At 42.4% G+C, this 27443-nt stretch overlaps 1 protein-coding gene across 9 annotated transcripts in view; it reads right to left on the bottom strand.

The window, feature by feature from the left end:
• LOC129476699 (thymosin beta-4-like) overlaps positions 1-27443 on the bottom strand; it is a 271345-nt gene that overhangs the window by 144132 nt on the left and 99770 nt on the right. Inside the window, exons 1-2 of one of the 9 annotated variants that reach the window (XM_063635422.1) lie at positions 21466-21534; positions 8139-8749 (exon numbers count right to left, since the gene is read on the bottom strand). The exons of 5 other annotated variants lie outside the window; for them this stretch is intronic. In XM_063635422.1, coding sequence (XP_063491492.1) covers positions 8397-8749; positions 21466-21481 — 369 coding nt within the window. In that variant the 5' untranslated portion in view covers positions 21482-21534 and the 3' untranslated portion in view covers positions 8139-8396. Of the gene's footprint in view, positions 1-8138; positions 8750-16942; positions 17048-21465; positions 21535-23194; positions 23449-27443 lie in introns of those variants that run through there. 3 more of the 9 variants (XR_010119789.1, XM_063635425.1, XM_063635427.1) reach the window with 3 other exon arrangements.

Here is a 27443-nt window from a genome sequence, read left to right as displayed (position 1 = left end):
ATTACCACATTTTAGGGACAGTAAATGCTTCATTGATATCAGAGGGGCTAGCAAAACTATCTGAGAGATTTATCAGAAGGACTTTGCAGACAGCTAGATAGGTAAAGGACGAGGAGCAATGAAGGAGGATTTTGAGTTTTTTAGCTTGGGTGCTTGAGATATATTAATCTTTTAATTAATATTAATAATTCCAGAGAGAAATACAGGTTTGGGGAGCACTAATAAGTAACTTGGCCAAGGAGACAGAGCTAGTGAATCCCTTCAGTCTTCAACACTGGTGCCCAAAGACCAAACTCTATTGTGCTTCTCATTCAAACGGTAGAAGATTTCTGATTAAATCAGGACACATCAATGTCAAGGATTTAGATAGGATCTTAAAACAGAAATAGCCAGTAAAAAGTTGAATCTAGAAGTCAGGACAGGAATACTGCAACAGTCTACGTGTGTTACAGAAACAAAGCAAGTAAAGAAGAGGTATTTCCTTGGCCAAAAATAGAATTATTGCTCTGCCTTCCAAGTATCAGGGAGCAATGGCATTGCCCTTATTTCCTTTAGGTTATGGTGATTGTGAAAGAGAGGCTTCAATTCTATTCTTTGAATCATGTTAGGGCTTGATTTATGCTGCTGCTGTGAATGCATGACTGACATTATCCTGCAAGTTCAAGCAGAATGCTGGCAAACTAGTCTTGCCTTTGTCCAGATCAGGAGGTAACCTCTCAGCACAGTGACAGCTAATGTTATAACACTGGAGGTTTCAGCGTGGTGCACACAAAGGCTAGGAGATGTCAACCTTCTGATCTATGCTACTTTTTCCTGACAAATACTATGCTAGGAGTGCACAGAAAATGACTCAGAAGAAATATAGAAAATCCTCCCCATGTACATATTCTATCTGAGCTCATGTCTGCTTATAACATGGCCATTACCAACCAGAAAGCAAAAGTTCTAAAGAAGGTTATTGCCTTTCTGCCTCAAAACAAAATAGGGAGACAGACAAAGGATCCACAGGACACATGTGGGGAATAGGGCAACATTCAGAAACGTGAAAACACAGCAGACAATTGCACTTGAGGCAAATTTGACTTGGGTCTTGGAACTGCTGTCCTTGAAGGGCCTCTGCAAAAGGGCTTCCTGGTCATCAGGGGACTTTTCGGTGCTACTTCATCCAAGACGGCTAAGATTTACAGTTGATTAGCCTGCATAGTTCAGTTGCTTTTTCAAAAGATTCTAGGAAGGCATTATTTCTGTGCCCAAAGAGCCCCTAGAGAATAGAAAAGGCTGCTTGCCAGCCGTAATGTGAATTCCCCAGAGTTGGTACACTGTGCTCAATGAAGCAGATAAAGTAAAGTTAAAGAAGCATTTGGTTCTTCAGAATGCCGGCCTTAATAAGTAACTTTTTGTGGAAGGATTTAGGAGGAGAAGAGAGTTATCCTTAGGGCAGGCATTATTTCCTGATACAAAAAGGGAAAATGTGCACACAGTTGGATGTAAAAGCCAACCTCGAACGCCTGCGCCCCCCACCACAGCCCCCCCGAGGAACAGTTGCCAAACACACACTCCCAAACACGAAAGCATGAATCTTCACAGCTTAATAGTCCCAAAGCCATTATGAAGTTTCTCTTGGGAAATGCTGTTCATTAGTCTTCGACTGACCAACTTCAACCATTCAGCTGTGAGAACTCGGAGACTTGCAGCCATCAAAAGACCCACCTTCCTCAGCAAGTGGAAGCCAAAGGAGCTGCGTCCCCAAGCTGATCTCGGAATTCGCTTCTCCTCTCCACAAGGACCCATTCCAGCCCCATAAGAGAAGTCTGCAGAAGGCTGAATCTGGGTGCATCTGCAGGCAGCTGAACTCTTTCTTTTTTATTTTAATTATACTTTAAGTTTTAGGGTACATGTGCGCAACGTGCAGGTTTGTTATATATGTATACATGTGCCATGTTGGTGTGCTGCACCCATTAACTATTTATATAACAATTTAACATTAGGTATATCTACTAATGATATCTCTCCCCCCTCAAATTATAACAAACTGTCTCTCAGACCACAGTGCAATCAAACTAGAACTCAGGATTAAGAAACTCACTCAAAACCGCTCAACTACATGGAAACTGAACAACCTGCTCCTGAGTGACTACTGGGTACATAATGAAATGAAGGCAGAAATAAAGATGTCCTTTGAAACCAATGAGAACAATGACACAACATACCAAATTCTCTGGGACATATTCAAAGCAGTGTGTAGAGGGAAATTTATAGCACTAAATGCCCACAAGAGAAAGCAGGAAAGATCTAAAATCGACACCCTAACATCACAATTAAAAGAACTAGAGAAGCAAGAGCAAACACATTCAAAAGCTAGCAGTAGGCAAGAAATAACTAAGATCAGAGCAGAACTGAAGGAAATATAGACACAAAAAACCCTTCAAAAAATCAATGAATCCAGGAGATGGTTTTTTGAAAAGATCAACAAAATTGACAGACCACTAGCAAGACTAATAAAGAAGAAAAGACAGAAGAATCAAATAGACACAATAAAAAATGATAAAGGGGATATCACCACCGATCCCACAGAAATATAAACTACCATCAGAGAATACTATAAACAGCTCTATGCAAATAAACTAGAAAATCTAGAAGAAATGGATAAATTCCTTGACAAATACACCCTTCCAAGACTAAACCAGGAAGAAGATGAATCTCTGAATGGACAGCTGAACTCTTAAATGATCTCTCCTTGCACAATTCAGGGCTTGTCCTGGCCCCTGAGGCTCTCCAAGTTCTCCCTGCAAACAGTTCTCCTTATGTGGAATTTGATGCAGAATTAGTCATTTGCAGTGAGTTAAAATGAGTATCATTTAGTTAGACAGTTTGAAGTGAGCTCAATTTTCTAACAAACAGCAAATTTTTCTCCATTCTTCTGGGCAGTAAATGTTTATGTTGATTTCCATGACAGACTTTCTCTCTGCCTTAAATTATGGGAGCCCCAGCTGAAAATTTTAAGCACAGACAGGTACAACGAATGGCTTCTGGCCTATTTAATGATAATGGAAGGGTCACTCTGTCAATGCTGTGTTCTTTGTATTAATAGCAATAGCTCAGTTGGTGTCAATGTGTATATTCCTGTGTGATAACAGGTTGGAGAAAATGCAAGGTTTAAATAGGAGAAATTCAGGGGTGTCCACCATTGCTGAGGCTTGAGTAGGCAGTTTCATTCTCACAGTGTAAAGAAAGCCACCAGCTAACTGGGCAGAGCCCACTGCAGCTCAGCACGGCCACTATTGCCAGACTTCCAGGTTTCCCCTCTCTGAGCAGGGCATCTCTGAAAAAAAGGCAGCAGCCCCAGTCAGGGACATATAGATAAAAACCCCATCTCCCTGGGAAAGAGCACCTGGGGGAAGGGGTGGCTGTGGGCACAGCTTCAGCAGACCTAAATATCCCTGCCTCATGGCCCTGAAGAGAGCAGCAGACTACCTGGGAAAGCAGTCTAACTATGCTAAGGCTCAGACTGCCTCCTCAGGCAGATCTCTGACCCTGTGTATCCTGATTGGGAGACAACTCTCAGTAGGTGACAACAGACACCTCATACAGGTCAGCCCTGGCTGGAATCTGGCAGGTGCCCCTCTGGGACAAAAATTCCAGAGGAAAGAACAGGCAGCAATCTTTGCTGTTCTGCAGCTTCAGCAGGTGACTCCCTGGCAAACAGGGTGTGGAGCAGACCTCCAGCAAACTCCAGCAGACCTGCAGCAGAAGGGCCTGAATGTTAGAAGGAAAACTTACTAAAGAATAACACGTCCACTCAAAGACCCCATCCAAAGGTCACCAACATCAAAGACCAAAGGTAAATAAATCCACAAAGAGTGGGAGAAACTAGCCCTAAAATGCTGAAAATTCCAAAAACCAGAACACCTCTTCTCTTACAAAGGATCTCAAATCCTCATCAGCAAGAGAACAAAACTGGATAGAGAATAAGTTTGATGAACTGACAGGAGTAGGCTTCAGAAAGTGGGTAATAAACTCCTGTGAGCTAAAGGGGGCATTTTCTAACCCAATGCAAGGAAGCTAAGAACCTTGAAAAAGGTTAGACGAATTGCTAACTAGAATAATCAGTTTAGAGAAGAACATAAATGACCTGATGGAGCTGAAAAACACAGCACGAGAACTTCGTGAAGCATATACAAGTATCAACAGCCAAGTCAATCAAGCAGAAGAAACGATAAAAGAAATGGAAGGTTAACTTAATGAAATAAAGTGAGAAGACAAGGTTAGAGAAAAAAAGAATAAGAAGAAACAAACAAAGCCTCCCAGAAATGCGAGAGCATGTGAAAAGACCAACTCTACATTTGATTGGTGTACCTGAAAGTGACAAGGAGAATGGAATCAAGTTGAAAAACACTCTTCAGTATATTATCCAGGAGAACTTCCCCAACCTAGCAAGACAGGCCAACATTCAAATTCAGGATATACAGTGAACACCACAAAAATACTTCTCAAGAAGAGCAACCCCAAGACACATAATCATCAGATTCACCAAGGTTGAAATGAAGGAAAACATGTTAAAGGCAGCCAGAGAGAAAGGTTGGCTTACCCACAAAGGGAAGCCCATCAGGCTAACAGCAATCTGTCTGCAGAAACCCTATAAGCCAGAGGAGAGTGGGGGCCAATATCCAATATTCTTAAACAAAATAATTTTCAGCTCTGAATTTCATACCCAGCCAAACTAAGCTTCATAAACAAAAGAGAAATAAAATCCTTTAAAAACAAGCAAATGTTTCGAGATTTTGCCACCATCAGATCTCCCTTACAAGAGCTCCTGAAGGAAGCACTAAACATGGAAAGGAGCAACTGGTACTAACCACTACAAAAACCTACCAAATTGTAAAGACCATCTACACTATAAAGAAACTGAATCAACTAATGGGCAAAATAACCAGCAAGCATCAGAATGACAAGATCAAATTTACACATAACAATATTAACCTTAAATGTCAACAGGCTAAATGCCCCAATTAAAAGACACAGATGACAAATTAGATAAAGAATCAAGACCCATTGGTGTGCTGCATTCAGGAGACCCATCTCACATGCAAAACACACACAGGTTCAAAATGAAGGAATGCACAAATATTTACCAAGGAAATGGAAAGCAAACAAATCAAAAAGCAGGAGTTTCAATCCTAATCTCTGATAAAACAGACTTTAAGTCAACAAAGATCTAAAGAGAAAATTAACGGCATTACATAATGGAAAAGGGACTAATGAAACAAGAAGAGCTAACAATCCTAAATATATATGCACCCAACACAGTTGGATGATTAGCCTGAATAGGAGCACCCAGATTCATAAAGCAAGTACTTAGAGACCTACAAAGAGACTTAGACTCCCTCACAATTATAGTTGGAGACTTTAACACCCAACTGTCAGTATTAGACAGATCAACAAGACAGAAAATGAACAAGGATTTTCAAGGCTTGAACTCAGCTCTGGACCAACCAGACATAACAGGCATCTACAGAACTCTCCACCCTAAATCAACAGAATATACATTCTTTCTCAGCACTACATCACACTTAGTCTAAAATTGACCACAAAACCGGAAGTAAAACACTCCTCTGCAAATGCAAAAGAATGGAAATCATAACAGTCAGTCTCTTAGACCACAGTGTAAACAAATTCGAACTCAGGATTAAGAAACCTCACTCAAAACCGCTCAACTACATGGAAACTGAACAACCTGCTCCTGAATGACTACTGGGTACATAACGAAATGAAGGCAGAAATAAAGATGTCCTTTGAAACCCATGAGAATAAAGACGCAACATACCAGAATCTCTGGGGCGCATTTAAAGCAGTGTGCAGCGGGAAATTTATATCACTAAATGGCCACAAGAAAAGGCAGGAAAGATCTAAAATTGACAACCTAACATCAAAATTGAAAGAACTAGAGAAGCAACAGCAAGCAAATTCAAAAGCTAGCAGAAGACAAGAAATAACTAAGATCAGAGCAGAACTGAAGGAGATAGGGACACGAAAAACCCTTCAGAAAATCAATGAATCCAGGTACTGGTTTTTTGAAAAGGTCAATAAAATAGGTAGACTGCTAAGCCAGATAAATAAAGAAGAAAAGAGAGAAGAATCAAATAGACACAATAAAACAATGATAAAGGGATATCACCATCCATCCCACAGATATACAAACTACCATCAGCGAATACTATAAACAACTCTATGCAAATAAACTAGAAAATCTAGAAGAAATGGATAAATTCTTGGAAACATATGCTCTCCCAGCTCTAAGCCAGGAAGAAGTCAAATCCCTGAATAGACCAATAACAAGTTCTCAAATTGCAGCAGTAATTAATAGCCTACAAACCAAAAAAGGCCAGGACCAGATGGATTCACAGATTCTACCAAAATACAAAGAGGAGCTGATACCATTCCTTCTGAAACTATTCCAAACAATAGAAGAAGGAATCCTCCCTAACTCATTTTATGAGGCCAGCATCACCCTAATATGAAAACCTGGCAGAGACACAACAAAAAAGGAAATTTCAAGCCAATAACCCTGATGAACATCAATGCAAAATCCTCAATAAAATACTGGAAAACCATATCCAGCAGCACATCAAAAAGCTTATCCACCATGACCAACTTGGAATCATACCTGAGTTGCAAGCTGGTTCAACATATACAAATCCATAAATGTAATCCATCACATAAACAAAACCAATGAAAAAAAGACATGATTATCTCAATAGATGCAGAAAAGGCCTTTGACAAAACTCAAAACCCTTCATGCTAAAAATTCTCAATAAACTAGGTATCAGTTGAACATATCTCAAAATAATAAGAGCTTTTTATGACAAACCCAAAGACAATATCATACTGAATGGGCAAAAACTGAAGGCATTCCCTTTGAAAACCAGCACAAGACAAGGACGCCCTCTCTCACCACTCCTATTCAACATAGTATAGGAAATTCTGGCCAGGGTGATCAGGCAAGTGAAAGAAATAAAGGGTATTCAATTAGGAAGAGAGGAAGTCAAATTGTCTCTGTTTACAGATGACATCATTGTATATTTAGAAAACTCCATCGTCTCAGCCCAAACTCTCCTTAAACTGATAATCACCTTTAGCAAAGTCTCAGGGTACAAAGTCAATGTGCAAAAAATCACAAGCTCTCCTACACAACAATAACAGACAGAGCACCAAATAATGAGTGACCTCCCATTCACAACTGCTACAAGGAGAGAATAAAATACCTAGGAATATAACTTACAAGGTCTATGAAGGACCTCTTCAAGGAGTACTAAAAATCACTGCTCCAGGAAATAGGGAGGACACAAACAAATGGAAAAACATTCCATGTTCATGGATAGGAAGAATCAATATTGTGAAAAAGGCCATACTGCCAAAGTAATTTATAGAATCAATGCTATTCTCATCAAGCTACAATTGACATTCTTCAAAGAATTGGAAAAAAAAAAACTACTTTAAATTTCATATGGAACCAAAAAAGAGTCTGCATAGATAAGACAATCCTAAGCAAACAGAACAAAGCTGGAGGCATCATGCTACCTGACTTCAAACTATACTACAAGGCTACAGTAACCAAAACAGCATGGCACTGGTACCAAAACAGATATACAGACCAATGGAACAGATCAGAGGCCTCAGAAACAATATCACACATCTACAACCATCTGATCTTTGACAAACCTGATACAATCAAGCCATGGGGTGAAGATTTCTTATTTAATTAATGGTGTTGGGAAAAGTGGCTGGCCATATGCAGAAAACTGAAACTGGACCCCTTCCTTACACCTTATACAAAAATTAATCAAGATGGATATAAGACTTAAATGTAAGTCCTAAAATCATAAAAGTCCTTGAAGAAAACCTAGGCAATACCATTCAGGATATAGGCATGGGCAAAGACTTCATGTCCAAAATACCAAAAGCCATGGCAACAAAAGCCAAAATTGACTAGTGGGATCTAATTAAACTAAACAGCTTCTGCACAACAAAATAAACTGTCATCAGCATGAACAGGCAATGTATAGAATGGAAGAAAATTTTTCCAAGCTATCCATCTTGAAAGGGGCCGGGCAAAGACCAAACTACACCAGTCATGGTCAAGAGATCTTTATTGGAGGTATTGAGTGGCACCACGGAAGAGAAGGAAGAGAAGAGAGAGAGGGCTGCTGGTGTGCTGGGTTTTATATCCCTTGGGCCTAAGTGGATTGGGCTAGGGGTGGGCCCAAGGGAAGGCAGGAGATGCTTCTTTCTGATTGGCCCTCCTTTGGTGGGTTCAGACAGTGCCCAGTCAAGGAGGGGAGAACCCGGAACCGGCCCCATCTTAAGGTACAGTGCCATTTTAAGGTACCCCATGTTACCTAATATTCCTCCCTTTTTATTTTCTTAAATGGGGGAAAATGGGCATCGTGGTTCATCTGGCTTCTTCCTGCTGAGTGGGGGTGCTGTGGGGAGGGGGCACAGGGAGAACTGTCAGGGTTGGGCATGGGGTACAGTATGAGCATGAGGCCAAGCAATAGGGTGCTATACATGAAGACTTTGTTAGACGTGAAGTCCATGAATGTTCCTTGTAGGTATAGATCCTCCAGTGCCATGAGCCAGTGGAGGGGCAGGGATGGGTTGGTGATGAGCCAGCTGTCTGAGTGAAGGGTGTTTAAGAATTGGTAGAATCGGCTTGCTGTAGCCATCTGGGGTACTAGGGGTAGAGTTTGGTCTGCCCAAAGAGAAAAGAAGATGGTAGTTAATTTAGGGTGCTAAGGCAGGCCTACGCCCTCCCCCCCCCCACAATCCTGGGTATCTGTTGCTGATCGTTGGCCGTTTAAGAGGTCAGCAGGGTGTGAGACTGTCTCTGGAGTCTGCCGTGTCTTCACAAGTCACTAGGAGCTGGTAGTTTCTGAGGAGAAGCTGGTTAAAGGTTTGGTTAGAGACGGACTGAGTTTTGAGGGAATGGGAAATAGTTATGGTTTGAGTTGGATATGCCCAGGCATTGCTGGGATATATGCCTCCTGTAACTGACTGGCCCCAGACCAGGTCAGCAGGGTTGTCAATATGTATGGCTCGGGAGGAGGCATTATTTTTAGTGGTATAATATAGGAAGGGGGTGTGTTTGTTGATGTCGGAGCCAGATGGAGAAGTGGAACATGTGGAAGAGAGGGTCCCAGCCCTTTTCTATCATAGTGAGCCTGGGAAGGGGAAGATCCACTGTGGGGATGATGTAGTTGGTGTGTGTCCTCCTGTGAATGTTGTATGACTCTTTAACTGTGAAGAGAAAATAGGGCTGGGAAGAGGGCCCACCGGCAGAGGAAAGTGTAAAGATGTGAGAGGCGGAAAGCCAGAGAAGAGGACTTAGGAGATGCATGAGAGCGGGGCGTAAGCAGTTTGGTTCTTCGTGTGGTCCGGGTTGGTAGCCAGTTTCAACCTGGAAATGTGAAGTCAAGGAGTTAGAGGTCCTTGTGATTCTTGGAGTCTAGCAGCCATGGGAGTGCAGAGTATAATTTGGGGAGGCACTTTCCACTTAGGGGCTAGGGAGACAGATGTAGTAGGGCTGGGTGGGGAGTAAAACACCCACTCCCCTGGTTTAAGGGGAAAGGACTGGTGAATGCACATAGTATTGGGCAACAGGCACTCCTGTCTCTTCCACAGCTCACACTGAATGAAGGACAGGAGGGGATAGCTAATGTGTGTGGGGGGCATCCAAGAGGTAAAACTGATACCTGGTGGGAGTGCAGGTCGGCCATACATGATCTCGAAGGGAGACAGAAGGGTGGGCTTTTTTGGGAGCACCCGGAATTTGAACAGGGCTGTAGGTAGTAATTTTACCCAATCTAGGTGTAATTCTAGGGTGAGTTTGGTTAGGGTTTATTTAAGGGTATGGTTAGTCCACTCAACTTTTCCAGAGGATTGAGGGTGGTAGGTGATGTGGAAGTGCCAAGAATGTTGAGGGCAGTTGCTGTTTTGAGAGATTTGGGAGGTGAACTTGGGGCCATTGTCAGTTTGGAGGGAAGAGTGGATTCCGAACCATGGGATAATTTCAGATAGTAGGATGGAAGCAACTGTACTTGCCCTCTTGTTGGTAGTTGGGAAGGCTTCAACCCATCTGGAAAAGGTGTCAACTAGGACTAGAAGGTAGTTGAGTTTCTTGACCGAGGGCATATGAGTGAAGTCAAGTTGCCAATTGCTCTCTGGCTGTGACCCCTAGCCTGGTGAGTTGAGAAGGGCCCTGGCCTAAAAGGGGTTTGTGGATTTGTATGCTGACAGATGGCATATGTGGCTGTGAGTTGCTGGAGAAAGTGTATGTCAGAGGAGCTTAGAGTGAAGAAGGAACTGAGGAACGTTTTTAGTGCTTGAGGGCTGGTATGGAAGATGGAGTGGAGGTACATGAAAAGAGCATGTCTTGATGGATCAGACGGTTGTATGGGTGGTGGCTGGGGGTGCTGTGAGGAGTTTGGTGACTCTTTAGAAGCAAGCATTATAGTGAGAGGCATAGTTGACAGTGCTGCTTGTCTGGCCTCTTGGTCTGCCTTGTTTTTGTCCTGCACTATTAGAGAGGAGTTAAGTTGGTGGGACTTGCAGTGAGTGACCCCAATCCTGGTGGGAAGAAAAGAGGCTTGGAGGAGGTGGGTAATGACAGTAGCATTGGTGATAGAAGTCCCCTTTGTTGTCAGTAGTCCCCTTTCTTTCCAGATAGCTGAGTGAGAAAGGAGGATGTGGAAAACATATTTGGAGTCTGTGTAAAGTGTAAGTGAAGGGTCTGCTGCTAGCCCGAAAGCCCAGGTGGCTGCTATGAGTTCTGCCTGTTGATTTGTGGTATTAGGCAGTAGGGATTTTGCTTCTGTGGTTTGGGTTAGGGAGACTATTGCATAGCCTGCGAGGCGCTGTCCTTGTAATATAAAAGAGCTACCATCTATAAACCATGTATGGTCAGGGCAATCTAAGCATCCTTCAGTGATGTGGGTCAGACAGGGCAGGAGGGATTCCAGGATTTCAATACAATTGTGTTGAGGGGGATGATGAGTGATTGGCAAGAGAGTAGCAGGGTTGAGAGGAGCGCATGATTGAAAGGAGATTGTGGGGTCATGTAGAAATGAGACTAAGAGTGACAGTATGCGGCAGGGGGGAAGGGTCTGCAGGCTCTTATATGTGAGGAGGTCTTTAAGTTGATGGGGAGAGATGATGGCAATGTTTGCCCCAGAAGTGAGTTTTTTTGATTCCAGTAGTAAGAGGTAAACTGCTGCTAAGGCCTGGAGGCAAGGAGCCCATCCCCACACAGTAGGGTCTAGTTGTTTGGATAAGTATGCTATTGCAGCAAACGTGGGTCCCTGCATTTGTCCCAGGACTCCTAGAGCTAGGCCATGTTGTTCATGAATGTAGAGGATGAAAGGTTTTTGAAGGTTTGGCAGGTGTAGAGCCAGAGCCTTCAGTAGGGCTCGTTGGAGTGCATGAAAGTGTTGTTGGATGGTGGTGCCTAGGGGCTCAGATGGGGCTCCCCAGGAGAGCTCATAAAATGGTCTCACTAGGAGGGAGTAATTGGGAATCCACGTTCTGAAATAACTTGCAAGCCTTAAGAATGAAAGAAGTTCTTGTTTGGTTTTGGGGATGGGGAGGCTTCAGATAAAGCACTTTCAGTCTAAGGTGGTGGCCTTTGAGTTGTGGGAGAGGAGGACTCCTAAATAGGTAACCTGTGTTGAGGAGAGCTGGACTTTAAGGGAGGACACTCGGTACCTTTTATCCTCAAGGAATTTGAGAAAGGAAGCAGTGTCGGTTTGGGAGACAGCCAGAGAAGGGCTGCACAGGAGAAGATCATCTACATATTGTAAAAGGGTGGACGGGGAAAGTGGAGCTGTTTTAGATCTGAGGCAAGGGTTTGACCAAAGATATGGGGGCTGTCTCGAAACCCCTGCGGGAGGACTGTCTACATTAGTTGCTGTGATTGTTGAGTATCCGGGTCTGTCCAAGTGAAGGCAAAGAGGTCTTGTGATTGAGGGGAAAGGGGAATGGTGCAAAAGGCATCTTTAAGGTCTACAACCAGAAAATGGGTAGCATCAGGTGGAATAGAGGAGAGGAGAGTGTAGGGGTTAGGGACTAAAGGATGGATCGGCTTTACAGCCTCATTAATAAGTCTAAGGTCTTGGACAAGATGGAACTTGCCATTAGGTTTCTTAACAGCTAGAATAGGGGTATTAAATGGACAGTGGGTTGGCCTGAGGAAGCCCTTCCTTAAAAGATCTGAGATTATGGGTTGTACTCCTCATAGGCTGGAGGCAGGAAGAGGGTATTGAGGCTGGCAGGGGAAGTGGTTGAGGTTTTTGAGGAGGATTTGTATGGGAGTACATTTTGCCAATGAGGGGGTAGTGGTATCCCAAACTGAGGGGTTGATGCATAGTGGGAGTGGAGGTGGAATGGGAGTAGAAGTCTGGTAGATGGAACTAGCTACCAGAGCAATGAGGGATGTGGAGTTTGAGGAGGTTATAGGGTGGAATGTGATTGAGGTTTTGCACTTGGAGAGGATGTCCCTTCCCAATAATGGGAGGGGGCATTGAGGCATGACAAGGAAACTGTGAGAAAAAATGTTGCCTGAGAGGGGGCGAGATAAGAGAGGAGTGGCTCTGGGGTGAATGGCTTGACCTCCAACCCCAACTATAGGAGATCCAAAAAGGGAAGTGGCACCCCAAAACTCTCACAAGACTGAGAAAGTAGCCCCGGTATCAAGGAGGAAGATGACGGGATGCCTATCCACCATTAGAGAGACCCTGGGCTCCTGTGAAGGGATGATCTGGGTCAGGAAAGGAGTCCCAAGGCCCCGTCAGTCTTCAATGGCCAGTCCTAGAAGATCAGGCTTTGCGCTGAGGGTGGACCTGGCCCCCCTTCGGGGACCAGGGCAATCCATGGCCCAATAGCCAGGCTGGAGGCATTTTGGACAGGGCCGGCTAGGGGGCCTGGGATTTGGGCATTCTCGGACCCAATGTACTCCCTTACCACATTTAAAACAGCGCCCAGGTGGCTGACGTTGAGGGTGGGCGGAGGGCGATTTACGGCTGTGTGACCCTGTGGTGGACCGAGGAGAGGCTTGGAGATCTTGGGCCAACATTTGGTACTTTTGCCTCCTGGCCTTCTCACCTCGGTTGTGATAAACCTTGAATGCCATTGCTAAGATCTCGGTCTGTGGAGTGAAGGGGCCTCTGTCTAACATTTTAAGTTTGGCCCTGATGTCAGGAAAGTTCTGTGCAAAAAAATGAGACATGAGGAGCTGCCTGCCATCAGGGGCCTCTGGGTCTATGTTGGTGTATTGTTGGAGGGCCCGGGTAAGGCGGTCAAGGAAGGCAGACAAGTTTTCATGTTCTTCTTGTACTATTTCATGGAGTTTTCAAAAATTAGCAGCCTTTTGGGCTGTCTTGTGCAGTCCAGTTACTAGGCAGGTGGTGAAGTGTTCTCTGGTGGCAATGCTATTTGGGGTGTTATAGTTCCAATTAGGCTCTTGTTCGGGGACTGCCTGTGCACCTAGTGGTAGGGCGGCGGTTGTCTGATGGACCTCATCTGCATAGGTGAGGGCCTGCTCCCAGACCTACCAGCGGTCTTCAGGGAGAAAGGTGTTAGAGAGGATCATGTAGATATTGTGGAAAGTGAGACTAAACTTGTAGGAGATATTGAAACTCTTTTATGTAGGAGGTGGGGTTAGAGGTATAAGAGCCTAAGCGTTTTTCATTTTGAGACAAAATGGCCATAGAGAAAGGAACATGAACATGGACATGGACAATGCCCTCCGGCCCCGCAACCTCCCTGAGGAGGGCAAGGACGGGAAGGTGTGACCTGGAATGGGTAGTAGGAGGCCTAAAAGATGGAGAGGAAGAGGTTGAGGGCGAAGGCAATGGCGGGTGGGAGGTACTGGAAGAGGGGGCAGGGGCGTGGGGGGTTGGGCAGCTACCGGTTGAGTGGCAACCAGAAGATGAGGTGGAGGGTGGTGGTATGGGTGGGGTTCATCTGCTACATCAAAGTTGGGAGCGGAAGGAGAGGTTGGTAGCTTGAGAGCAGCGATAAGTTGTTGTGGCTTGCAAGGGAGGCAGAGGTTGGGTTTGTCCCATAGAAGAAAGAAGCCATGAACATAGGGGATCTCTGCCCATTTTCCTGTTCACTCACAATAGTTGTAGAGATCCCAGAGAAGGTTGGGATCAAAGGACCCATAAGTTGGCCATCTGTTTTGGTTGTCTAGGGGGTAGGTGGGCCAGTTTTGAGTGCACAATTTAATGAGGCATGTAGGTTTGAGATCAGCAGCCAAACCAAGGGCTGATAAGTTATTTAAAAGGCTTTGTAAGGGAGAGTCGGCCAGCAGGGATGCAGAGGCTCCCATTATGAGAAGAGGGGGTTTACAGAAATATATGGCAAAGGGCTGGGCAGGGCATCCTCTACCAGCCGATGACCATGCTGTGAGTCAGACCCTTCGAGTCGGTCGTCACAGAAATGAAAGGACTGAGGGCCTCTAGGAGGCTGAGGGCCGTGGGCCACCTGGTACCAGGATTTTCAGAGTGAGAAAGGGGAGGGGCCCAGGCCTGGCAAGTGAGGAGGAAAAGGAGGGAACCCTGCTCCCTAGAGGCCGAGTCTAAAATAGGATTTATGGCAGCCGTGTGTGCAGCCGAGGCAGGAGTCGGTCGACTGATGTCGGACACCGGAAGGGGAGACTTACCAAGATGAGGCAGGTGTTGGGCATAGAGGTCGGCGAACAGGAAAATGAGCAAAGACCAGCCAGGGTCTGGACTGAGCCCAAAAGGGATCGGGGTCCCACCGAGGGGGGTGGGGAGTCCTGACCCAAGTCATGGCACCAATGAAAGGGGCAGGGTGGAGACCAAACTACACCAGTCATGGTCAAGAGATCTTTATTGGAGGTATCGAGCAGGACCACAGAACAGAAGGAAGAGAAGAAAGAGAGGGCTGCTGGTGTGCTGGATTTTATATCCCTTGGGCATATGTGGATTGGGCTAGGGGCAGGCCAGAGGGAAGGTGGGAGATGCTTCTTTCTGATTGGCCCTCCTTTGGCGGGTTCAGACAGTGGCCGGTCAAGGAGGGGAGAAAAACCTGGAACTGGCTCCATCTTAAGGTACGGAGCCATTTTAAGGTACTCCATGTTACCTAACACATCCGACGAAGGTTTAACATCCAGAATCTAAAAACAACTTAAACAAATTTACAAGAAAAAAAAACCATCAAAAAGTGGGTGAAGTATATAAACAGACACTTCTCAAAAGAGACATTTAGGCAGCCAACAAACATATGAAAAAAAGCTCATGATCACTAGTCATTAAAGAAATGCAAATCAAAACCACAATTAGATAGCATCTCACACCAGTTAGAATGGAAATCATTAAAAAGTCAGGAAATAACAGATGCTGGAGAGGATGTGGAGAAATACGAATGCCTTTCCACTGTCAGTGGGAGTGTAAGTTAGTTCAATCAATGTGGAAGACAGTGTGGCAATTCCTCAAGAATCTAGAACCAGAAATACCATTTGACCCAGCAATCCCATTACTGGGCATATACCCAAAAGGTTATAATCATCCTACTATAAAGACACATGCACATGTATGTTTATTGTGGCACTATTCACAATAGCAAAGATTTGGAACCAACCCAAATGTCCATCAATGATAGTCTGGATAAAGAAAATGTGGCACATATACCCCATGGAATACTATGCAGCCATAAAAAAGGATGAGTTCATGCCCTTTGCAGGGACATGGATGAAGCTGGAAACCATTATTCTCAGCAAAATATCACAAGAACAGCAAAGCAAACGCCACATGTTCTCACTCATAGGTGGCAGTTGAACAATGAGAACACATGGACACAAGGAGGGGAATATCACACACTGAGGCCTTTAAGGGGTTGGCAGGCTAGGGGAGGGATATACTTAGCAGAAATACCTAATGTAGATGATGGGTTGACGGGTGCAGCAAACTACCATGGCATGCATATACCTATGTAATAAAACTGCACATTCTGCATATGTACCCCAGAACTTAAAGTATAGTAATAAAAAAATCCTTAAGATAAAAAAGAATAGAGAGAAAAAGAGACTGAGATGGAGGGAGGGAGGGAAGGGAAAGAATGAAATCAAAAAGAAAGGAAGGGTGGGAGGGAGGAGGGAGGGAAGATGGAAGGAAGGGAGGGAAGGAGGCAGGGAAGGAAAGGAAAGGGAAGGGAAGGGAGGGAAGGGGGGAATGGAGGGAAGAGAGGGAAGGAAGAAAGAAGGGAACAAAGAAGGAAGGAAGGAAGGAAGAAAGGAGGGAGGGAAGAAGGAAAGGAAGGAAGGAATAAGGAAGAAAGGAAGGAAAGGGAGGGAAGGAAGGAAGGGGAGGGAGGGAAAAGAGAGAGAGAAAGAAGGAAGGAAGGAAGGAAAGAAAGAAAGAAAGAGGCAGGAAGGAAGGAAGGAAGGAAGGAAGGAAGGAAGGAAGGAAGGAAATGGAGGGAAGAGTGGGAAGGGAGGGAAGAAAGAAGTCAGGAAGGAAGGCAGGAAAGAAGAAAGAAAGAAAGAAAGAAAGAAAGAAAGAAAGAAAGAAAGAAAGAAAGAAAGAAAGAAAGAAAGAAAGAAAGAAAGAAAATGAAGGAAGGAAGGAAAAAGAAAGAAGACAAAGAGGATAAGGGAGGGAGGGAGGGGAAGAAGGAAGGAAGGGAGGGAGGGAGGGAAGAGAAGGGAGGGAAGGGTGGAAAGGGAGAGAAGGACGAAGGGAAGAAAGAAGGAAAGGAAGGAAGGAAGGAAAGAAGGGAGGAAGGGAGGAAGGGAGGGAAGGAAGGAAGTGAGGGAGAGAGGGAAGGAGGGAGTGAGGGAGAGAGGAGAGAGAGAGAGCCCGACAGTAAGATTTAAAAAGTGCATGCTTGAATTCATTTCTCCCCCCACACAAATGGAAAAAGAACTTACCCACATTGGTAGCTTGCTCTGAAAAGACTCGGTTGAGAGAAGTCCTTTCTTTATTGTGTAGTTTTAAAGACGATTATTTGACCTCTGCTATTTATGACTTGAGATCTGTGGGGACAAGGCCAAACCCCTCTGGCTCCCATGGCCCACACAAACAAAAGTGCCCCACCTTTGTTCCACTACCACATTTCTCATCAGGACACATTTCTACCACACTCCTTGTTTTCATAATTTATGTTGTGTTCTCCTATTTCTTTTTGCCCAGTTACAGCAATTACCTAATTTACAAGAGGCTCTCATTGCTCTTTTCCAACAAAGTTGTGATCCCATAATCATCACTTCCCAGCTGAAAGAATTTTGTTATGAATATAGGTGTCTTTTCACTTCATCTTGTTTAATCAAGAAATTCTGAATAAAAGGGTTCAAGAAACTAAACAACTCATCAGGCAACATGCACAGCCAAAATATGATATCCTTCTACTGAGGATTTATTATTTTATGGATGTATGCATTTATCTATGGCCTTTTTCATTCTTTTTTGGGGGGCAGGGACAGAGTCTTGTTCTGTAGCCCAGACTAGAGTTCAGTGGTATGATCTCGGCTTACTGCAACCTCCACCTCTTGGGTTCAACCAATTCTCCTGCCTCAGCCTCCCAAGTAGCTGGGATGGGCAGCTGCCACTGTGCCCAGGTAATTTTTAGTATTTCAGTAGAGAAGGGGTTTCCCCATCTTGACCAGGATGGTCTGGAACTCCTGATCTCATGATCCACCCTCAGCCTCTCAAAGTGCTGGGATTACAGGCTTGAGTCACCACACCTGGCCCCTTTTTCACTCTCAAAATAATTCAAGACAAATTACAAAGCTCCTTATGATTACAGCTGGAAAATACATCTTAAGTTAGTGGAAAAAAAGTGAGATAAAAGAAATTAAAATGAGGAGAAATAAATAAATACTGTCAGGGATAATGCAAGTTTCCTAAATACATGTGATCAATTTCAGCACACTTTTTAAAGACAGGCTGTTTTATTTAAGTTTTAGCTTTCTAGCGACCAATTGTAAGAGGAAAACACTATTGACTGCAAAATTCACAGCATCCATAGGCTAAAAGTATCTACCCATTTCTCAAAGAGGCACAATAAGTACTGATAATGCAATCAGAATGAATGTCTCTTGGCTGGGTGAAGTAGCTCAGGTCTGCAATCTCAACACTTTGGGAGGCCAAGGTGGGTGGATCAACTGAGGTCAGGAGTTTCAGACCAGCCTGGCCAACATAGAAAAACACCCTTCTACTAAAAAAAAATACAAAAAATTGCTGGGTGTGGTGGCACACAAGTAGAAAAAATTAGCCGGGTGTGGTGGTACACAAGCTAAGGCAGGAGAAATGCTTGAATCCAGGAAGCATAGGTTGCAGTGAGCCAAGATCATGCCACTGCATTCCAGCCTAGGGGACAGAGCTAGACTCCATCTCAAAAAAAAAAAAAAAAAAAGTCTCTCCAAGTTTCCTCCCCAAAATGGCATGATATAACAGACTGATGTCAACAACTTCCTTAGAGCAGCCCCAACGACTAGGTTTGTAGGACAATTTCTGAGGTCATCATCCACATTGCACTGCAACAACATACCATGCAGCAAAAGCCATTCGTAAAACAAAGGTTTTGAAATGGCAAAGACATAGTTTAGTCATGTAATCAAGGCATAGATTCTGGAGCACCTGGAAGTGATACAACCATCAGCAAGGTATAAATACTGTCTCTCTCCAGTGGCTTTTGGTACCACCAGGATACAATGAGTTTCATATTCTACTCCTTGGAAAGTTCCAGATGCCTAGTGAGTTTGCTTATACTTCATTGTCACTTCATAGCTAGCAGAACTTTCATTAGCTCTAATATTCACTGTGAAATTTAAGGTCCTAACAGATATTTGTCCAAAAAAAAAAAACCAACCCACTTCCTGCATAGATATGCATCAAACAGGGAGAAGGGAGAAACTGACAAAAACTCTCCTCAGAAAAAGCGATTTTGTTTTCCAACCCAGAAGAAAACAGATGGTGCAATCCAGTAAACACACACACACACACACACACACACACACACACACACACACACACACACTGATTACCCAAAGAACATCATGCTTTGAGCAATGAATCTTACAATGACATTCCTAGACCTAAACTAGTTGCAAAATAAATATGCCAAGGTGGTTGAATGTCATTATTTATGGAGAATGGCAGGTTCTTCCCCATTGAACAGATAACAGAACTCTTGAGAAAGGCAAATTGTTTTAGTTTGAAATAATTTAGTCTATATTCAGCACACTTGTTAAAGTGTCCTTGCGTCCTTGCTCCCAGAGTTCCCAAGATGGTAGCAGGCCACTTCCAAGACAGCGGCAAGCCTCTTGTTCTCTGACCTGGGGTTCTTGCCCTCACAGATTCCAAGGAATTGAATCTTGGGCCACATGGTGAGTGTTACAGCTCTATTAGAAACAGTGGGTCACAGAAGAGAACTGTGGAACATGGTGACTAGTGTTCAGCTCGATTAGGACGAATCCAGGCACTTAGTCATGCATGAACAATGGCAAGCCTTTAGCCACATAGTGAGCAGCAATAGGTGGTCACTGGATCATGAACACAGTGGACACCCTGCTGGATCTGGAGGGGTAGAAGTCAGTGGAGGGTCTGCAGCAGCAGCAAACAGCAGTGGTAGACAGTCAGTGAAAGCTCAGCTGAAGCAATAACAAGCATGGACCAGAAGAGTGCACTTGAAAGATTTAATAGAGTGGAAACAGAGCTCCCATACGAAGGGAGGGGACCCAAAGAGGGTAGCTGTTGCCAGCTCTAATGCCTGGTTTTATAACCGATCAGATCATTGTCCCTCCCACTGTGCTCTCAGGTGATAGATGATTGCCTCTTTCTTTACCTCCTTTTTTTGCCTAATTAGCATTTTAATGAGGTCTCTTTACTGCCTGATTGGTCAGGTGTGAGCTAAGTTGCAAGCCCCATGTTTAAAGGTGGATGTGGTCACCTTCCTAGCTAGGCTTAGGAATTCTTAGCCTAGGAAATCCAGCTAGTCCTGTCTCTCAGCAAGGCTGTCTATATTCACCCAGGTGGTAAAAATAGAGCTAAATTTAAAACCTCCATTTATTTTCCTACAATGCTCTTTTAGAAACACAGAGAAATGAAAAGTTTCCAAAGTAGACTACACACAACACAAATTAGGTTTCCTAAGAGGAACTCTTGTATGTCATTCAGGAGACACCTAGACTTGAATCTCATTCCACAGGTTACCTATAACGTGGAGTCAAAATTATGAACATAGAAAAGCAAATGTGGACCCCCTTAAATTCAACTGAGAGTGCTCTACCCCAGTAGAGAATATTTTGCCAGTGACTCTCACGGCAGAGAAAAAGCAACATGATATGATACAATCTCATATTCAATGCCCACAAATTTTGATCTACCAGTGACTGAAATCCAATCTTGTCTGTTTTCTGAAACACAGGGTCCCCAAACTTCCATCAGCATTGGTGCGTTTTTCCATTTGCCAGAATAAACCTCAACATCTTCAAACAATCAGCACTCATCCCTGCTCTGTGTGCTTTCTTTTTTTTTTTTAATTATTATTACTATAAGTTTTAGGGTACATGTGCACAATGTGCAGGTTTGTTACCTATGTATACATATGCCATGTTGGTGTGCTGCACCCATTAACTCATCATTTAGCATTAGGTGTATCTCCTAATACTACCCACCCCTCTCCCCCCACCCCACAACAGTCCTTGGAGTGTGATGTTCCCCTTCCTGTGTCCATGTGTTCTCATTGTTCATTTCCCACCTATGAGTGAGAACATGCGGTGTTTGTTTTTTTGTCCTTGGGATAGTTTGCTGAGAATGATGGTTTCCAGTTTCATCCATGTCCCTACAAAGGACATGAACTCATCATTTTTTATGGCTGAATAGTATTCCATGGTGTATATGTGCCACATTTTCTTCATCCAGTCTATCATTGTTGGACATTTGGGTTGGTTCCAAGTCTTTGTTATTGTGAATAGTGCTGCAATAAACACACATGTGCATGTGTGTTTATAGCAGCATGATTTATAGTCCTTTGGGTATATACCCAGTAATGGGATGGCTGGGTCAAATGATATTTGTAGTTCTAGATCCCTGAGGAATCGCCACACTGACTTCCACAATGGTTGAACTAGTTTACAGTCCCACCAACAGTGTAAAAGTGTTCCTATTTCTCCACATCCTCTCCAGCACCTGTTGTTTCCTGACTTTTTAATGACAGCCATTCTAACTGGTGCTTTCTGATGAACACATTACAACTTCAAAACATCTGTCAGACTGTAATCACCGTGTAATACATCTTGACTCAGATGTTTTTCATATGTTCAAAATGGATTCCCTTTCTAAGGGCAGCTTTATGGAACTCGTCTTCAATTGTGAACCAAATAAGAGATTTTGTGTGCATTTTCTTTCTCAGATGGAAGAAGAAATTAATCATAAGAGATTAGGAAAAGACTTACACAGAGGTGCATTTCCCCTTCCGCCTGACTTTCCTTTGAAGTTTATAGCACGTAGAAGAGTCTTTCACATCCGTAAAATTGACATGGAAAAGCAGAAACACACTGAGCTATTACCTTGTCACATATTGGATTTAAATCTAAATAGGAGCCCATTCTTTCCCTTATATTTTGATTGTGCACCAGCTTAGCAGGAAGCTTTGCATGTTCTTTCAGCAGACAGGCTAGTTTCTAGGCGAAAATAACCTAGAACGTTTTAGCTACCACCCACTAATGATCACTCAAATGCACACTAATATGTTTGATAAAAGCTCTCAGCATGAGGGCAGAAAACGCTTAACATGAGAATGACAGTGGTCAGGGGAAGCAAATCAGTGACACCAACTCATGCCGCCTTCAATATTGGAGGCTCCAATTGGAACTGTGAGTCTGCATTCCAGGGGACAGTGACAGATGGAATTTTGCAGCAAATCTCTAATTGTTTAAATCATTAACTGATCCATCCACCTGCATTATCACTAGAAGGGACCCTGCTGGAAGCCTTCAGTGGTTTCTGGAAAATCTCAGGACTATACCCTGGCCAGTTAAGAAATGGTGTTTTGAAGTTAGTTGTTTATGTAGCTACTTGTGAGTTTTCTTTTTTGTTGTTGTTTATCTGTTTCCCGTGCTCTCACGTTTTTCTATGTTTTCTTTCCATTTCTGCCTTTACATCAGAGATTATAGCTACTTTAATGTCCCTATGGTGCAATACTGCATAAATAACTTGTAAGTCATGCCACATATGCAGCCCTAAGTTCATTTTCAACTGCGTCAACTCACTTAAGAGAAACTTCAGGCTGGGCATGGTGGCTCATGCCTGTAATTCTAGCACTTTGGAAAGGCTAACACAGGCAAATGGCTTGAGCCCAGGAATTCAAGACCAGCCTGGGCAACATAGTGAGACCTCATCTCTACAAAACAATAATAATAAATTAGCCAGCCATAGTGGCACATGCCTGTAGTCCCATCTACTCAGGAGGCTAAGGCAGGAGGATTACTTGAGCCCTGGAAGTGAAGGCTGCACTGAGCCATGGTGGTACCACTGTAGTCCAACTTGGTCAAGAGAGTGAGATCCTGTCTCAAAAAATAAATAAATAAAAAATAAGAGAGAGAGACAGAAAGAAAGAGAGACATCATGTCTTACTAAGCATAAAAGGCCAAGTCTACTTATAATCATCTTTTGGCATCATGCTGTAGGACAGTTGGAGAAATTTACATCCAATGGTTTATATTAATCATGCTAATATAATATTGTTCATACAGGTGGCTTTTTCAAAAGAACATTAGTTGAAACCTCACACACACTGACAATTTCTTTTCGCATGCATTCTTCACAAATGTTAAGTCAAATATGTTGGTTTAAGGAAATAATAGAATATCTCTCTTATCTCTTCTAATGTTAATTATCTCATCGTATTTATTTTCTCCTGACAAAGACATGATCTCATGGAAGTAAAGACATGTACTTGTTGAAATAATAACATTAATATCCAAAATGAAGGGGAACTAATTATACCCAACTTGAGACGTTTCCTGCACAAATCTCTCTCTTCGAATTACACAAGCCTGCACTTCTCCTGAAGTTATTGTCAAACGTGATTTGGCTGTGAAATCATTGTTTACTCCAAAGGACATCAATAAGTTGCACAACAGATGCTTGGTGAACAGCAACATTATTCTTGAAATGTAACATCTATAAAGTCAGGAAATACTGTATGAGCATCAGTAAGTACTGTAGCAAGTCTAAAGTATCTAAACATTTAAAATCTTGATCCACTGCCTATTAGAATTGCAATCAGATAAAAAAAAATTCACCTTTGGTTCTTAGATACTTGGGCACAGTGTATTTTCATGTATGTCTGAGTTTTCATTTTGCTCCTGAGAAATGTCTTCCTTGGGTGCTATGGATTTACTGTCATATTCACATTAATCACAGAAAGCATCTAATACAAAACAAAAATTTCAATAGTCACATTCAGATGTGTTTCAGAAGTTGGGTCCTCATCTGATAAATTTCACAGATGGCAAATAAAGCCATACAGATTTTAATACAAGCAAAACCAGTCTTCCTCACCTCTCATATTGGTTCTGAATAAAGCTGGAAAATTTCTAACAGTTTGGAGTTGTAGCACCCATATCAAGCCAGTGAGTTCTGGCACCCAAAGGCAGAAAGATAAGCATGTAGGCTTCCCACAGATAGGTGGTGGTTACTAAGGGACATGCCACTGTTAGAGTCAAGGTTTTGAAATATAACTCTGAGCTGAAGGTTAAAGGAGAAATCTTTTAAAAAGTGAGGTAATGACTCTCACACAAATATAAAATGAAAATGTACCACAGATTTTATTTAATACAAGAAATAGTCATATGTTATATTTGATTCAAAGGAAAAATTCAGTAGACAGATAGATAAATGATAGATTAAGATGGATGGATGGATTGATGGATGAATAGGGTCAATAAGGAATGCTGGTGGTGGAATGGATTCACAAATATGTGCAAAATGTTGTATTACTGGAGGAAGTATCAAGTGTATTCCACTAGACACAATTTATTTGCATTTTCATGGACAAGAGTTATCTGCATTATCAATTTTCTACCATTTGCAGACAGGGAAAATAGTTCAAAGACAGTGAACACTGCACAGAACTTGGAAAAGTGCAATAGAGAGAAAAATAATCTTTACTTTTGCCAATTTTCAAGTCTTTCACAATTTTTCTTGACTCTGATCATCACATTTTAACGTTGGATTTTCAAAAGTTAACTGTGATTTATTTGAATTTTTTTTTTTTACTATTCATTACTTCAAATTCCTGCAGTTTGATAAACGATGTTCTATAAGCGATGTCAGAAACTGTCCATTTTGTTTGACTTTGAATATTTTAATATATGTCTGGCTGGGTGGGCTGGCTCATGCCTATAATACCCGCACTTTGGAAGGCCGAGGCAGGTGGATCACAAGGTCAGGAGTTTGAGGCAAACTGGCCAACATGCTGAAACCCCATCTCTACCAAGAATACAAAAATTAGCCAGGTGTGGTGGCGGGCACAGGTAATCCCAGCTACTTGGGAGGCTGAGGCAGGAGAATCACTTGAAGTTGGAAGGCAGAGGTTGCAGTGAACCGAGATTGCACCACTGAACTCCAGCCTGGGCAGCAAGAGCAAAACACTGTCTCAGGAAAAAAAAAAAAAAAAGATATGTCTTTGTATTGTCAGAAAAATGAATTTTTCTTATTTTGTTTAAGTTTTGTTTTGTCTGTGTGACTGTAATATCATAGAACAGGGGTTTAGAAACTACAGCAACAGGCCAAATCCAGATTGTCACCTGTTTTTGTTGAACGAGTGAGCTAAGTTATTTTTATTTTCAATGGCTGGAAAAAAATAAGTAAAATATTATAATGTGTAAAAATTACGGGATATTCAAATTTTAGTATCTACAAATTTAGTATCTACAAATAATGTTTTATTGAAACAGTCACTCTTCTTGGTCTATGTATTCTGTACTACTGCTTTTGTGCCACAGCAGGGACCATATTGGCTGCCAAGACAAAGATGGTTACTATCTGGTGTTTTTATAGAAGTCATTTGCTAACTGCTATCCTAGAATACTGCGTTTAATGAAAAGTTGCATTGAAAAGGATGATGGAATTCAGGACACACTACTCAAAACATGGCATCTTGGCACATTAAGAAAACAGAAGTAGGAAAGTCTCTCTGACCTCCCCTCCTCACCCACACATATGCTTCTCCCCAATGCAGGGCATACAGCTTAGGAAAGGTTTTCCAACATTACCAAGAAGCAGGTCAGAAGACACTCATGTGAGGGCCTCCTGATTCCTGGAACAAAGGAACATGCTCATCTCTGAAGACGAAGGGTCACAGAGAAGAACCTGAACAAACAGGCCTTGCTAAATTCTCCAGTTTATCTACACTAGATCACACCCTTTTTGTTCTACCATATTTTTCCATCAGTGTCCACTCTTCGTCAAAGCTACCATAAAAATATATGGAATTAATCATTTCCTTCCATATCATGTAAAACTTACTAAATAAATTTGTATGTTTTTCTCATTGTAATCTATCTTTTGTTATAAGTACTTAAGTCATCAACACTGGATAGGTAGAGAGAAGAATATTTGTCCTCTCTACCAGAAAAAGCTACTAGGAAACACAGATGTTAACACAGCTCATTAAAATATTTTGACATTTAAATATTTTGACTCTGTACTATAACTAAATACAAGGGCTTCTTGCCCATCTATCCAAATCTCCGGTCAAATGTTCCGAATCATTCCTAAGTGAGCCTTTAGAGAAATTATGTACAATGAAAAATAGAATCTAAGACAAACCATTTCCTCTGAGCTGGAGGCTGTTTTTGGCTTGATATATCATTGCTTTAGGCCTCAGGTTCCTGAAGAGCACAATGAAAGAATTGCACTGGAATATTCCAAAATATTCTCTCTACTTTTAGAATTCTTCTCTCCATCGTTCATGCAAACAATGATCTCAGTGGTCTGTATCACCCATATTCCGTTACTGAGAGAAGCCGTCTAACACAACATAGTCAGTCCTAGGATCCATGTGTCTGTGGCCCATTCAAATAGTTTTCTCATTCTTTATCAAATATTTCCATCCCAGAGTAACAAATAAGTAATGAACATGAGAATTGAGCCAGGAGACCATAAACAGAGCCTGTTAGAAACTAAGTCATTCACACATTACCCATTAATGGGTGAATATACAGGAAACTTAGAACATTGGAAAAGAGTTAGAATTGAGAGATTAGCAAAAAGAAAAGCAGAAATGGATTCTAAAGGTACACAAATGCTCTAATGGGCAAAGTAAGGGGTAGAAGGTGGTTATATAAGTCCTCGAGTAGTGGGGACTCAGAGGAATATTACATGAATTTTTAAGAAGGGGTGAAGCAATAATAGCTTGGAATTTTCTCAGTGAGCAAAAATTAATGCAAAGACCAAGTTCACATTTAGTATCACTTTATCACTAGGGCCTAGGACATAGTAGATAATCAGTGAATATCTACTAAAACAGAATTAATCAGACTGTATTGGAATAAGCAAATGAAATGTATTTAAAGAAAATGTTAAACTAGAAACACAAATGAAAGGGCTGAACAGCCACCACATTATAATATATGGTATATAATATATCCTATACAAAAAAATAGGATCTGATTCACATTATATTTGGCATGGAGCAATTTGTTATTTGAAAGAAAGAAAGAAAACAGGTTCTTGATTGGACCAACTTAAAAATATCATTACAATGGAAATATATCCCATCTTATCAGCATGTTTTACAGTATTATAGTAATATTTCATTCCAAAAAGTTCTTAGGGTGGCTTGGACTAAAAAAATGAAACTAAGATTAAAAATTGATTGCAAAGATTATTTAGATACAACTTTAAACACATATATATATTTTTAAACCAAAGGTATATAGTTATTTCTTGATTAGAGACAGATAACCTTGGCCAGATGCAGTGGCTCAGGCCTGTAATCCCAGCACTTTGGGAGGCCAAGGCAGGTGGATCACCTGAGGTCATGAGTTTGAGACCAGTCTGGCCACCATGACAAAACTCCATCTCTACTAAAAATACAAAAATTAGCTGGGCATAGTGGTGGGTGCCTGTAGTCCCAGCTACTCGGGACACTGAGGCAGGAGAATCACTTGAACCCTGGAGGCGGAGGTTGCAGTGAGCCAAGAGTGCATCACTGCACTCCAGACTGGGCAACAGAGCAAGACCCCATCTCAAAAAAAAAAAAAAAGAGAGAGAGAGATTATACTGTTATTTACTTACTACTAAAATTGAAGTACTAAAAATAAGTTATTGTAAAGACATCATTTTAGGATATATTGGATATATTTTAAAAGGTTTGATCAGGTATGATGGCTCACACCTGTAATCCCAGCACTTTGGGAG

This window comes from Symphalangus syndactylus, chromosome Y (assembly GCF_028878055.3).
Source record: "Symphalangus syndactylus isolate Jambi chromosome Y, NHGRI_mSymSyn1-v2.1_pri, whole genome shotgun sequence".
NCBI classification, from domain to species: Eukaryota; Metazoa; Chordata; class Mammalia; order Primates; family Hylobatidae; genus Symphalangus; species Symphalangus syndactylus.
The sequence above is the reverse complement of the archived record's forward strand: the minus strand, read 5'-3'. Positions and strand labels throughout refer to the sequence as shown.